Source organism: Erythrolamprus reginae, chromosome 3 (genome assembly GCF_031021105.1).
Source record: "Erythrolamprus reginae isolate rEryReg1 chromosome 3, rEryReg1.hap1, whole genome shotgun sequence".
NCBI classification, from domain to species: Eukaryota; Metazoa; Chordata; class Lepidosauria; order Squamata; family Dipsadidae; genus Erythrolamprus; species Erythrolamprus reginae.
This window is the reverse complement of record NC_091952.1, coordinates 215362422-215375809: the sequence shown is the minus strand read 5'-3', so window position 1 is coordinate 215375809 and position 13388 is coordinate 215362422. Positions and strand designations below refer to the sequence as shown.

The following is a 13388-nucleotide window of genomic DNA, read 5'->3' as shown; positions in this document are numbered from 1 at the left end:
CTTTAACTGGATATGTTAGATACAGATTCTGTTGACTCATAATTTTCCCCTTCCCAATTGTGTTGACATCCCTTCTTCTATTATAATGCAAAATGTTTGTTCCTACCAGAGAGGCTCCAATGCAATGTTTGTAAAAGAGACTTTTGTCATTCTCGGTGTTACAACAAATATAGAATCCTCCTCTTGGATACTCCAGTGTGCTTTCTATCTATTGTGTGGTGTGATATGCTGGGGGTTTGTATGGGATAGTGGGAGGAGCTACTCATTTAGCAGTCTGTTGATTGTGAAATGGCACTCCTTCATCCAGGACCGCCTTCTGCTGCACGAATCTCCGCAACCAGTCAGGTTCCACAGAGTTGGCCTTCTCCGGGTCCCTTCGAGAAAACAATGTCATCTGGCGGGACCCAGGGGAAGAGCCTTCTCTGTGGCGGCCCCGACCCTCTGGAATCAACTCCCCCCAGAGATTAGAACTGCCCCCACCCTCCTTGCCTTTCGCAAACTTCTCAAAACCCACTTCTATCGTCAGGCATGGGGAAATTGATTCCCCTGGGCCGTTCCGCTTTATGTATGGTTTGTATGCGATGTATGATTGTTTTTTATATTAAGGGTCTTAAATCTGTTTTAAATTTTTAGATTTGTATTGTTACTCGTAAGCCGCTCCGAGTCTCCGGAGAGGGGCGGCATACAAATCTAATAAATAAATAAATAAATAAATCCACCATTGAGCCTTGGCAATATGCCTGAAAATGTATGTTGCTGCTGCCAAGTTCTGCCTAAGAGGACTCATTGCATTTGTTTTCACTGTATCAAGCGTTTTCTGAAGACAGAAGCGAAGGGGAACAACACATGCTAAGCTTTCAAAACTTTCAGGGAAACTAATTTCATCCAGTGCTTGATAAATCTAAATCAGTGGTTCCCAACCTTTTTTTGGCCATGCCCCACCTAAGAATTTCTAAAATTCTGACAACCCCCCCTCCCCACATATAATTATATTATTCTTACTATTCAAAAAGTAAACTCCTTCTCACGTGGGGGAAGCCTAAAAGCCCTTTAACTTGGTTTAAAAAAGGTTTCAATTGCCCCCTTTAAAAATCAAATTGTCCCATGTCAGGCATGGGCCCATGTTGGGAACCACTGATCTAAATCCTTTCTGCTGCCACTACCTTATTCCACAATGAGATCTGCTTTGCTCTGTCTTTCATGTGCTTAAAGGTGCTATTACACTGCTACATCACCCTACCAGGCAACCAGCAGGAGTGTAGATTCTGTGGTTTAGTTTCCACTCATTATAATTGCAGTTATAATTAGAAACAAATGCTGCTCAATAAATGTAGTTAATGAGTGGATAAATAGGAGTGTTAATCCATAGATTATAACAAAATCAATATGTTCCCCATCTTAACCAAGACAGAGTGAAAAATAAATAAATTTGATTACTGAAAATCCAATGAATTACATTGTACAATGTTATCAAGCATCTGATAAATGCATTTGTGTGTCTTCAAAGGCAAGTAGCTGTTTGGAATTCTAATTCCAATTATTTTCTGCACATATATTCATCTTTGGAGGGAGAAAGAAACAAAATCCTCAAATCTTTCTATTGATATTCAGAGGAAATGAAAAACATCCAGTTAATAACTTCACAAATGTTGTGTTATAATGCCATCAATAAAGAGGTGTATTTAATTCAACTTTTCCTAAACTGTATTGGCTGTGAGCATTCATAATCTTCAAACAGAATGGATGCTGGTTAGATTGTGAGAGTTTGAAGCCCAACATATATATTAAATGAACAACTGTCTTGATTATCAAAGCAGACATCTCTGCCTTCAATATAACAGGATCTATGATCACTTTTAAGTCTCACTGCATTTATGGGAAGGTGCATAGGCCTTCCTAATGGCACACTTTTACATTGGTATGTATAACTAATTTAAAACATAGTGACTAATATTAAAACAATTGAGAAGAAAGTTGTGTGCAGTGACTTAATGTGCCTGCTTATTCTACTACCCAGATTCTGCTCGGGTGTCTCGCACCAGTGGTGGATCTGCCACCTGATAAATTGCACAAAATCGCGTGGATCCGCAACCTAGCTAGTAACAATTCGAAGGCGATCCTGTCTCTGGCGGCTGGATCTCGGAGCGCGAACGAAGATGGGAAGGGGGGGACACACCCGTTGCGGCTTTGCGGGAGGCGGCCCCGCAGCAGCCTCGATTCCCCCGCCGGGGAGAGAGCCGGCCAGGCAGGGCAGAGGGCGACGCTCAAGGGGTGGGTTGGGGAGGCGCCAGCCCAACCCGAGCGCTGGTGGAGGCGCTCCCCCAACCCTTATAAAAAGCCTGGGGCTTCCCTACGCCCGTCCTGGACTATATCTGCAACGGGAGAGCAGCGCCGCGCAGTCTCCCCGATCGGGATCCCCAGGAGATCAAGTAAGCTCTTTCCTGAGGTAACTTTTTTTAATACTCTCGCCGTGCTCCCTTCGCGCCCTTTGGGTAGATACGGGGATTTATTAATCCTACAATATTTCCCAACCTTGGCACCTTGAAGATATTTGGACTTCAACTCCCAGAATTCCCCAGCCAGCGAACGGTGTGGTATAGCAGTGTTTCCTAACCTTGGCAACTTGAAGATACAGTATTTGGATATTTGGACTTCAACTCCCAGAATTCCCCAGCCAGCGAACGCTGGCTGGGGAATTCTGGGAGTTGAAGTCCAAATATCTTCAAGTTGGCAAGGTTGGGAAACACTGCTATACCACACCTCCTTGAGCCACAGTTGTGCGATCTGGCCAAGATCGCGCCTTTGAGGGATTTAAAAAGATCGTCAAAAGTAGTTTGAATCGCAAGCCTTAATGTGGATCCCTCTCATTTTCCTGAACTTGTCTTTCCCAGTAACCGCCGTTTATTCGCTCGTATATCCTGTTATTTGGAATTGTTTCTCATTCATTATGAGAAAATGTTGTGCGAGTGAGGCAATCTTAGAGAGCAGCGTTGCGATACTCCCCGGTGTAAAAGACAATCCAAATCATTTTTAAAAGAATCTATTTAGCCTCTGTAAATCTGTAACGAGAAGCGCATAATACGAGTTTTGGTTTGCCCTGGAGATTTACTTTAGAAGTACAATAGGTTTAAATGAATCTGGTCTTATATGGTTAGTGCGCATGTAAATACGTATACGTATATATTTTAATACATAGAGAAATTCTAAGTGAAATAGGACTGTGAATAAAAATAGCGTGAATTTAGATACACTATATGGTTTTCAAATCGGTGGGATTTTTTCCCATCGGTTTTACGTTTTAAATTGGGATGGCAATTTATACGGGCTGTTTAGTCTGATTGTTCCCGTATTAAACATGCACGTGGAAATAAGCCTCAGAAATATACTGCTCAAAAAAATAAATAAAGGCAACACTCAAATAACACATCATAGATCTGAATGAATGAAATATTCTCATTGAATATTTCATTTGCACAACTATTCCATTCACACCACAGCATGTGAAATTGACTGTCAATCAGTGTTGCTTCCTAAATGGACAGTTTGATTTCACAGAAGTTTGATTTACTGAAAGTTATATTCTGTTTTTTAAGTGTTCCCTTTATTTTTTTGAGCAGTGTATTTTCCATCTATGTACCATTTGTGTAGAATAGTGTTCTACACCAAAAGTTTTCTTCCCTAGTATATGAATGAATACTAAATAAAACCATATACTGTATAAATACATTCTAAATATCCAGCCAATTCATTGACTGGCACACAAATACAGCTTTAATTGAACATTTCAGTCAATTGGATTACTCATATACAATCTTTTGCAGTAAAATAGCCCAATTATGAAATAATTTTAATATATAATTTTAATAAGCTAAATGTTAAATACTAAAACTTTAAGTAATGAGTAATTATTCAAATAAATATTTTAAAACAAAAAAGAATTGAATACATTTTTAAAACTATAACGCTTTTATAAAAGGCATAATTGTAGGGCAACCATGTGTGTTAACTCAGGAAAAAAACCTACCAGTATTATGTTTAGTATACATAATGTATTATTCAATAATCCATTTTAAATTTACAAACTTCAAACTGAAATTGAGGACTTGAAAAAACTTCTTAGAGAGCTGTTATTTCCAATTCTACCTTCTTTTTACTGCTTTGTGTCTCCTCTCCTCCATTGCTTGATTTCAGGAAAGTATCGTCAGTTGAATAGAAAAGTCTGTAACTAAGAAAAATCGTTTTATTAAAGTTAAATAACAAAGTTGAGCAGCACATAAATTTAATGTGCTTTTATAAATTGTTTGCTAGATTTGCTAGCAAAGACCATTATTGATAACTATAAAGACTAGAGTATAATTTATAAGACAGCCCCGGTGAATACAGTCTTCAGTAAATATCAGATTTACTGAATGCAAATGCAAGTTAGATTCAATGTACTTTATGGTTTGCAGACTGCAAAAGCAGTCATTTTTTAAAATTCCAAATAATATTTCAAATCTATTTAATCTTTTAAGACAACATCTATCAGTACCAAAAAGGAAAGCAGTTCAACCAATGAGTTCACAATTGAGTCTTACATTCTTGCATATTTGTTTGTTTTAGTGTGGTAGTAGAAGCATTTAAATAATCACCCAAATACGGATGGCATTGGATCTCTTTGGTATTTACTTGCAGAACCATCAGAACCCCAGAATCAGAATCAATCAGAACCCCAGTTTGTAGTTTTGAGACTACTGGGAAGTAAAAAATAAATGTGTTAAAATATCTAAAAATCTAGGAAGAAATCACTTCCACATTACTGTAAAGAAATGTACTTTATATATTTATAAAATTGGGAGCTGTGCACAGCGTTACTTCTTACGTTTATCTGAACATTTTATTTATTATCAACTCTAATAATTTCTTCTGAATACTGTCACATTCGCTGAGGATTCACTTCTTCTGAAATATAATAAATGTTGGCGCCAAATATATTTCAAGTTAAGATGCTTTAAAATATGTCCTAATATAGTGTTTGAATGTGGTCATTATTTTCTAAGAATGTATTAGAATTGTGAATCAGTTGTTAGAACTATGCACTGATGATTTTTCAGCTGAATTCTCTCATCTTCAAAATAAAACTGCAAGGTTGGTGTTGCTGGCAGAGGGATACCACAATAAGAGAATATTACAGTATACTGAAAATTATAACAGAAAGTTCTTAAAAATCAGATAGCAATGTAGTTCTAAAAAAATTGTTGCCGTGACAATTCAAGGTAATTCATGCAGGGAATTTGCATCATGTTGGTTGCAGGTTTGGTCTTACAAATGGACTATAAAAATGCACCTGAAAACATCAATATTCCAAGCTCAAATGCCTCTCTGCCACCCTCCACATCTGGCACTAGCTCCTTAGGACAACAGACTGGGGCAACTTTGGGGAGACCTGCAGCAGCCAACGCTGCCCGAGAGCGTAGCCGAGTGCAGACCCTACGACATGCCTTCTTGGAGTTACAGAGAACTCTGCCTTCTGTACCGCCTGACACTAAGCTCTCCAAGTTGGACGTATTGCTTCTAGCCACCACCTACATTGCCCATCTCACCCGCAGCTTGCAGGATGAAGAAGAATTGCCTGGCAAGGCCTTAGGAACCCTGAGAGGGGATGGCTACCTACACCCTGTTAAGGTAAGCAAGGCAAAACAAGTAGATCTTCCACTAGAAGGTCAAATCATAGCATTGTTTGAAAACCTTTCCATTGTGCAGAAATCTTCAGGCAAAAGGGCATGCTAATACACAAGGACACTAGTCTATACAAGAAAGCTTTAGCATTACAGATTCAGCAGAATCAATTAGAACCAACTGAACCACAGTTCATTGATGTGATTCCATATGACACCTCAGATAGATACAGCATTAAACCTCTGTGTATCATAATCACTATGCCCAACACCAGAGACAAGGTTTTAAGTGACTCCCATTTATTACAAAGCAATTCATGCCTTATGATAGTGGCTTGTAAACTGTTTGAACCAGATATCCCTTTTCCTGTTCTCAAATAATGTCATTAGTCCCACCAAAAAGTAGATTCTGTTGTTTTACACAAGCACTTTGACAGTGGCAATCTCAAACTGGATATCAATTCAAAAACATGTTATTTCAAATTGCTCCATTTCTCCCAAGATATGTCCAAATATATACACCAATGTAAAATCCACTGCCTTTGGAACCATCTTTAGTTCACATTGCAAGTTCAAACTACAAAAGTACTTCTCCTTGCTTCTAGCTCTTTAATAAGTAATTTGTTTAATAAATTACACTTAACTTAATTCAAGAAACTACTACTTGAATACCTAGTGATCAAGAATTACCTTAAACCAAACTAAATGAACCTTCATGTAAGTAGTCCTTTCAATATTTGTTTCCAAAACTAACATTATCTAACAGTAATCTTGAATGTATACACTTTTAAAAAATAGTTTTATTGAAATGTAGACCAGTGATGGGCTTGATATATAATTAGTTGCATATTTGTCCTCTAGCAAAAAATAATTATATTTTGAATGGTTTTTAAAAAATCATTCTGGCTATAACATAGGAATACATACAGCAGAAATGATAATGTAGAGCAGAAAATATAACATATTCTTAAAATAATTGTAGCCATATTGACATCTCAGGAGCATTTTCAAATCAATGTCAAGAAGCTAGGTATTGGCCATGACCAATAGACATGCCATAAATGTGGTCCAATTGATTCTGAATTATAATATTTAACTACTGAAGATTTATGAATTGTATGTTTTTATTCAATAGGCTGTATATTATGTCAGAGGTAAACATTTGAAAAATATATTTTAGAGACATGTCACAGAAATGCTAGAAAAAGAATATTTTCATAATTCACGGTGACACTTTACTTGCAATATGAAGTTCTGTTTAGATCTCATCTATCAGATTATCCTTTTTGCAAGGCATCAGGCAAAACTGCAAAACTGGATGGCATTGCAATGTTTCTCTATATCTCTTTGCCATCATTTAGTGTCTTTCTAATTTTTTGAAATTATCCTGCTCAAAAAATAACAACAACATAACTCCAAGTAAATCAAACTTTTGTGAAATCAAACTGTCCACTTAGGAAGCAACACTGATTGACAATCAATTTCACATGCAATTTCATGTGCACATTCAACTTTGTACAGAACAAAGTATTCAATAAGAATATTTCATTCATTCAGATCTAGGATGTTATTTGAGTGTTCCCTTTATTTTTTGAGCAGTATAGTTTATAAAACCAGGAAAGCTCACTCTCCATTTTTTAACAGATTAATGGAATTTATGATTTTACATTAGGTCTTGCTAATAACACTGAAAAGTAAATGGCACGAGCAATTATTTCTATGTTAATAAATCTCACTATTGGAAACCTGCGCTCGTTGTATATACATGTGACATAAGCACTTTGATCTGGTGCTTGGTTATTTCAGGTAACCACAGCTAAATCAATGGGATTTATTTTCTGATATGTGTATATGAGAAAATAAATCCCATTTAGTTGTGTTTATCTGGAATAATCAAGCACAGATCAAAATGCTTGTGTGTATGTGCGGGTGTGTAGGGTTATGTAAGTCCTATTAAACTTTGCATTTTTTTCTAAATATAAAATTTACAGATGTATTTACTAATCTCATCTTGTATGTGGTGTACTTTTATGAAAACATTTATATTCTTTTAAAAATCTGGTGTGAAAACACACATGAATGAAAACACCCTTATTTTCTTCTTTAAACAGAGTATCTGAGCAATAATATCTAATGCAGGACAGTAGTTTATGATGATTTAAACTTAATAAATGTAATAAATATGCTGGCTTATTATTTTTTACCTTTTGCCACCAGTTTGTAAATCTTTTGTAGAGATAAACTGTCGGTAATTGTTGACATGCAGCACAATAAAATTAAATAGAGGTGAGAGCTCAATCTGAAGGTATATAAGGAGGTAGCAAGATCTTCCTTCTCTGTACCAATCTACATAGCTCTCCCTCTTATGATGTCTGTCAGTCTTGCAAGGTGATCAAGACAAGAAACACACCCTGATGAAGTAGCTGAATTATTATTGTAGTTTCATTAACAGACCCTGTAAATCTAAAAGTGTATTCCCCCCATTGTTTTTACAGCCCAAAAAAACTAGGAAATGTCCCTTTTGAGTTTGTCACACGCATTTTTGCTGCAAGCTCAGCTACTTCTTATCCATCTGTGGTTTTTCTCTGTCTCCTATGGGCATTCCTATATACCGTTACGCATTGGTCCAATGCAAACAGAAAATTATAAAGAATGGGAAAATTTATCATCTTATAATGATAAACACATTCTTAAATGAACTGGCTTAATTCATGTAATTGCTAATAAAACTGATGGTTTCCTGCATTTGTGCAAGCAATACTAATCTATCTTGCATCTTCATCTTGTAGAAATGGCCAATGAGATCACGCCTATACATTGGAGCATCAGGACAATTTTTGAATCCCATAGTGCAAGCAGAAAATGTAAATCAAGGAGAACAATCAACAAATTCTCAAATTTAATCCTGGTTTTTCTTAAATCCTGTTGTATTTATTATTCCAGATATATATAAATAAGGTCTTCCAATATCTGTGATATTTCTTCCAATTGACCAGCATTCTTTGATGGTAGACCTGAAATCCAGCATGTTAGTTCAAATTGCTTTCTTCACAGCCAGGAACAAGGTATTCATCTCAGTTGTGCGGTATAATTTGTTTCTTACATACCAGTAGCTATTATTTCTGAAAAAGCAAAAGATACTTTTCATTGTGTGAATGTTGCTACTATTGAAATATGTAACATACCAGCTCATGTGTCATTTTGTTTATGAGAACACATCCTTTTCTTTGTAAAGAAATGGCCGAATGTAGTGTAGTGGAAAATTTTCAGGCATTCCGCGACCTTTGTTGATAAGGAATGGAATTGGATTGTTGTACCCCAATTGTGAAGAAATTAAATAAGATAATCTTATACTGTAGTTGATTTTTAAGCTGATGTTTAAAAACTAAGCCACACAGTCACCTTGAATTGTAGGATGGGCGGAAATACATTTGATAAATAAATAAAATTAATAAAAATTAATAATGCATCCAAGCTTTGGGGACTTTTAACTGAGAAGTGTCTGCAGAACTATTTCAAGTATTACAGTGATATACTCAGATATATCTTTTTATAATTTGCCATGTGTCATAGAATTGTGATAGTCTTCTCACACATGTTGTCCTCAACATTTGTTATGCTCAAAGATAAGCAAGTCAGAAATCTAAACTGCAATTGTGTTCAATGGCAATTGTGTTCAGTATGTCAGCTTAAGCTCTCAATATTAAGGTAGCTGGTATTTTAAAGAATTAATCCAAGAAATAACATTGCAAAACTGGATGTATGAATTTTACACATTAAATTCTTTTGATGTTATAGTGTATCTCAGCAAAAATAATGTTGCTTTGAAGAATAAATTACAGCTTACACACTTGCTTGAAAATATGTTCAAAATCCTTTTTATTTATTTATTGTTACAAATTATACATCTATCAATTTTTCATAAATATTGGATCATTATATTTATATTGTATGTATAATCACTTTTCAATTCACAACAATTCATACCATTTAATGAAACTAATCCTGAGAAATGTATACCCCACCGTTCTATCAGTTTGTAGAGAGCTTGAAGATTCTTCGCTCTTGCTATTGCAAATCAAGACAGCTCTCCCACTGGAAATATTACTTAGATGCTATTTTGTTAACTAGCTAAAAACAGAAACAAAAGTTATTCCAAAACACCAACGTGGCATAAAATTAATGTTTGCAGCTTTGTAGATTAAACATGGCTATTAAACCTACTGTATAATATAATTTGCTATTGGTTCTGTTTATCTGTGTCCTGAAAGTACCAATTATTTTGGGAAAGAGCTTACGGTACTTCTGCTTCATCATATACCAGTACATATGCTTTACAAATGATGCTCATTGCAGAATATGAAGCTTGCATGTTTGGTTAATTTTATTTAATATATTTGCATGTAAGCAACAGTGATTACAAGTACAGACAATTTTTCTTTTTGTATTAATAAATCATTTGCAAAATTATGTCTAAAATAATGTTTATTGTTATGTACATCTTAAAACTACCTTGATTTTTTTTAATGCAAACATTTCCTTGGAAGCCAAGAAAATCAGATGAAAGGAATTGTACATCTTTTAGTAAAATTGGGGTTTTAAGTAAATTATCATTATGTATCAAGCCAATTATGGCAATGTATTTTTTTATCTTTAGTATTAAAAACGCACGTTTCTATTGTTAAAGAAAAACTTCATCTAAAATGCTATTATTTTGATGCAACAATGACAATTACGTGCCATCAAGTTGTCAATTTTTGTTTTGGTATTTCTTTAAAAATATTCTTAACTCATAATATGAGTTTTGTAGATGCAGTTCACCATTCCTAACATTAACATTTCCTGAGAGTTGCTTCCCTCTTTTTCTTATCATACACAGACACTCTCTCACACTATTAGTTCACAAGGAATAATTGCACATTGTCTTTAGGTTATTCGAGTAAGGATTTTCTTACAGGAAACTCTTCATAAGATTTTTAGCAATACAGTATTTGGTTTATATCTTAAGCTGTACTGAATTACAGTGACCTTTTCAGCATATTATACATATATATATATGCACACAAAAATAAAAGAAATATAGCAATGCGGAAAAAGATCTGTGTATTACATACAATCACAGGTTATAAAAGATAATCTCTAAGTCAAATGTTATACTAAACTCATGATCTGAGAATCCTACTATTTGCGGTGAAGGCAGAGTAACACTCGGACACAGAAAGTTTGGGTATAATGGGGTCACTATTAATTCATTATCAATTAATTAATTAACCAATTAAGTCACATGACCTGCAGGGGTGCATATATCAAAATGGGGGCGGAGAGCAAGAACAAAGAGGAGCGGCACCACGAGCAGGCCCCTTATATAGGGGCCTCCCCAGCAGCCCCTCCACCAATCAGTGCCAGGTGCACCACAATGACGTTGCTGCGGCCATCGATTACGCGGGGCCGCAAGCTCCGCCCCAAAATGGCAGCCTGCTTCCCTGCCCACGCCGCAAACCTCGCCAGCTCGGTAAGAGGCCAACGGTCCTTGTTTTAAAAGAATTTATTTTATGTTTCAAAATAATACAGGGTGGAATAGTTTTATAACTATTAAATTATATTACAATTTTTCAAGTCTATCATAAAATAGTAGACTGTTAATATTACCTTTGAAATTGTTTTCCTCTAAATAGAGGATTATTATATTATTATTATTATTATTATTATTATTATTATTATTATTATTATGTCAATACAACACAGCAAACGAGATCACTATGCTGGATTTCGTATTTCATCATCAGTCGGGCGCTTCCCAAGCACCTAGGACTGCGTGATGTAGCGGCGAATTATATTTGCCGATCCCAGTAAAGCAGCCTTTTGCAATTGACAGATGGAGATTTTGTCAATTCCGATGGATTTCAAATTATTATTATTATTATTATTATTATTATTATTATTATTATTAATTGGATTTTTATGCTGCCCCTCTCCGAGGATTTGGGGCGGCTCACAACATATAAAATAAACAGTACACATATCTTAAATCTAATTAACTAATTAAAAATCTAAAAAGAAAACCCAAAAAACTATAAAAAAACAATCATTCTATTCACACCACATTCTCTCAACACATTCATTGGCCAGGGTGCAAAGATCTAATGGCCCCAGGCCTGGCGGCATAAGTGAGTCTTCAGACTCTTATGGAAGGCGAGGAGGGGGTGCAGTACGAATCTCTGAGGGGAGCTCATTTCAGAAGGCCGTGGCCACCACAGAGAAGGATCTCCCTCTAGGCCCTGCCAAACAACATTGTCTAACTGACGGAACCTGGAGAAGGCCGACTCTGTGGGACCTAACCGGTCATTGGGATTCATGAGGCAAAAAGGCGGTGCAAGAGGTACAGTGGTACCTCTACCTAAGAACGCCTTTACTTAAGAATTTTTCTAGATAAGAACCAGATGTTCAAGATTTTTTTTGCCTCTTCTTAAGAACCATTTTCTACTTAAGAACCCAAGCCCGGAAAAATTTCCCAGGAAATTTGAGAGCGGCACGAAGGCCCGGCCAGTTTCCTGTCATTCCACCTGGGTTTCTCTCTCTGGCGCAGTGTATGTGAGGCACGTATTTGTCCTCACCACTTCAGAGTTCCCCTTGTTTTTTTTAAGCCTTAAGGTTTTGGATTTTTTTGATTCCCCTCTCACCTTCTTCCTTCGGTACGGACTGTTCTCCTCCTCTTTTTCCTCCTCCTTCTCCCACCCAAATTTCGAGCTTTTATTTCTTTCCTAATGGGCTTGCACACATTATTTGCTTTTACGTTGATCCCTATGGGAAAAATTGCTTCTACTTATAAACCTTTCTACTTAAGAACCTGGTCACGGAACAAATTAAGTTCTTAAGTAGAGGTACTACTGTATTCTGGTCCCATGCCATGTAGGGCTTTTTCACTAGCTTCACCATGCTTTTTCACTGGCATCTTCCAGGTTCCTTTCACTAATTTTTGTTTTCTTGATGGTGGCAATACATAATTGACACACCTTGTCTTCATGACATTCATTTGATATCTTTGATATCACTCTTGGAAAGCCCCCCCCCACCCTTCCCGCTTGACCAGTAAAGCTCTGCTGTGCACCCCCCATGTTAGAAATGCCTAAGCGCACCATTATTATTATTATTATTTATTAGATTTGTATGCTGCCCCTCTCCGCAGACTTGGGGCGGCTCACAACAATAATAAAACAATGTACAGAGAACAAATCTAATATTTAAAAATCTAAAAACCCATTATTTAAAAGAACATACAACACAAGCATACCATACATAAAAACTATGTCTACCGTTCCTGTCCTATTGTCCAAATTTATCTGTACCTACTTTGCTTATGTTTATACCAATACCTACTATCTTGTACATGTTTTAGGTAGGTAGGTAGGTAGGTCGATGGATGGATAGAGATAGATAGATAGATAGACAGACAGATATATAGATAGATAAAAAAATATTGTAAGCTGGATTAGGTGGCTATAAAAATTAATACAATAGTAATAAGGCGCGTTTCTGATACGCCTTTCTGCCTTCCTAGCATCGGCTATCAGCTCGTGGAGTTCCAGCTCGCTATCTTTAACGAGCCTAAACCCGGCCAGGTACGAAACTCCATTTCCCACAAGGCATCGTGAGCCGGTATATATATGTATATACAGTACAGTACTGTACTGTATACTGTACTGTATATATATTTTAAGCGCCGATCCTATC

At 36.2% G+C, this 13388-nt stretch overlaps 1 protein-coding gene across 1 annotated transcript; it reads left to right on the top strand.

The window, feature by feature from the left end:
- Positions 1-5299: 5299 nt before the first annotated feature.
- On the top strand, positions 5300-9954 carry TCF24 (transcription factor 24). Its single transcript, XM_070747885.1, has 2 exons — positions 5300-5664; positions 8447-9954. Exons 1-2 carry the CDS (start codon positions 5308-5310, stop codon positions 8558-8560), a joined length of 471 nt encoding a protein of 156 aa, XP_070603986.1. The 5' UTR covers positions 5300-5307; the 3' UTR covers positions 8561-9954.
- The last annotated feature ends 3434 nt before the right edge of the window (positions 9955-13388 follow it).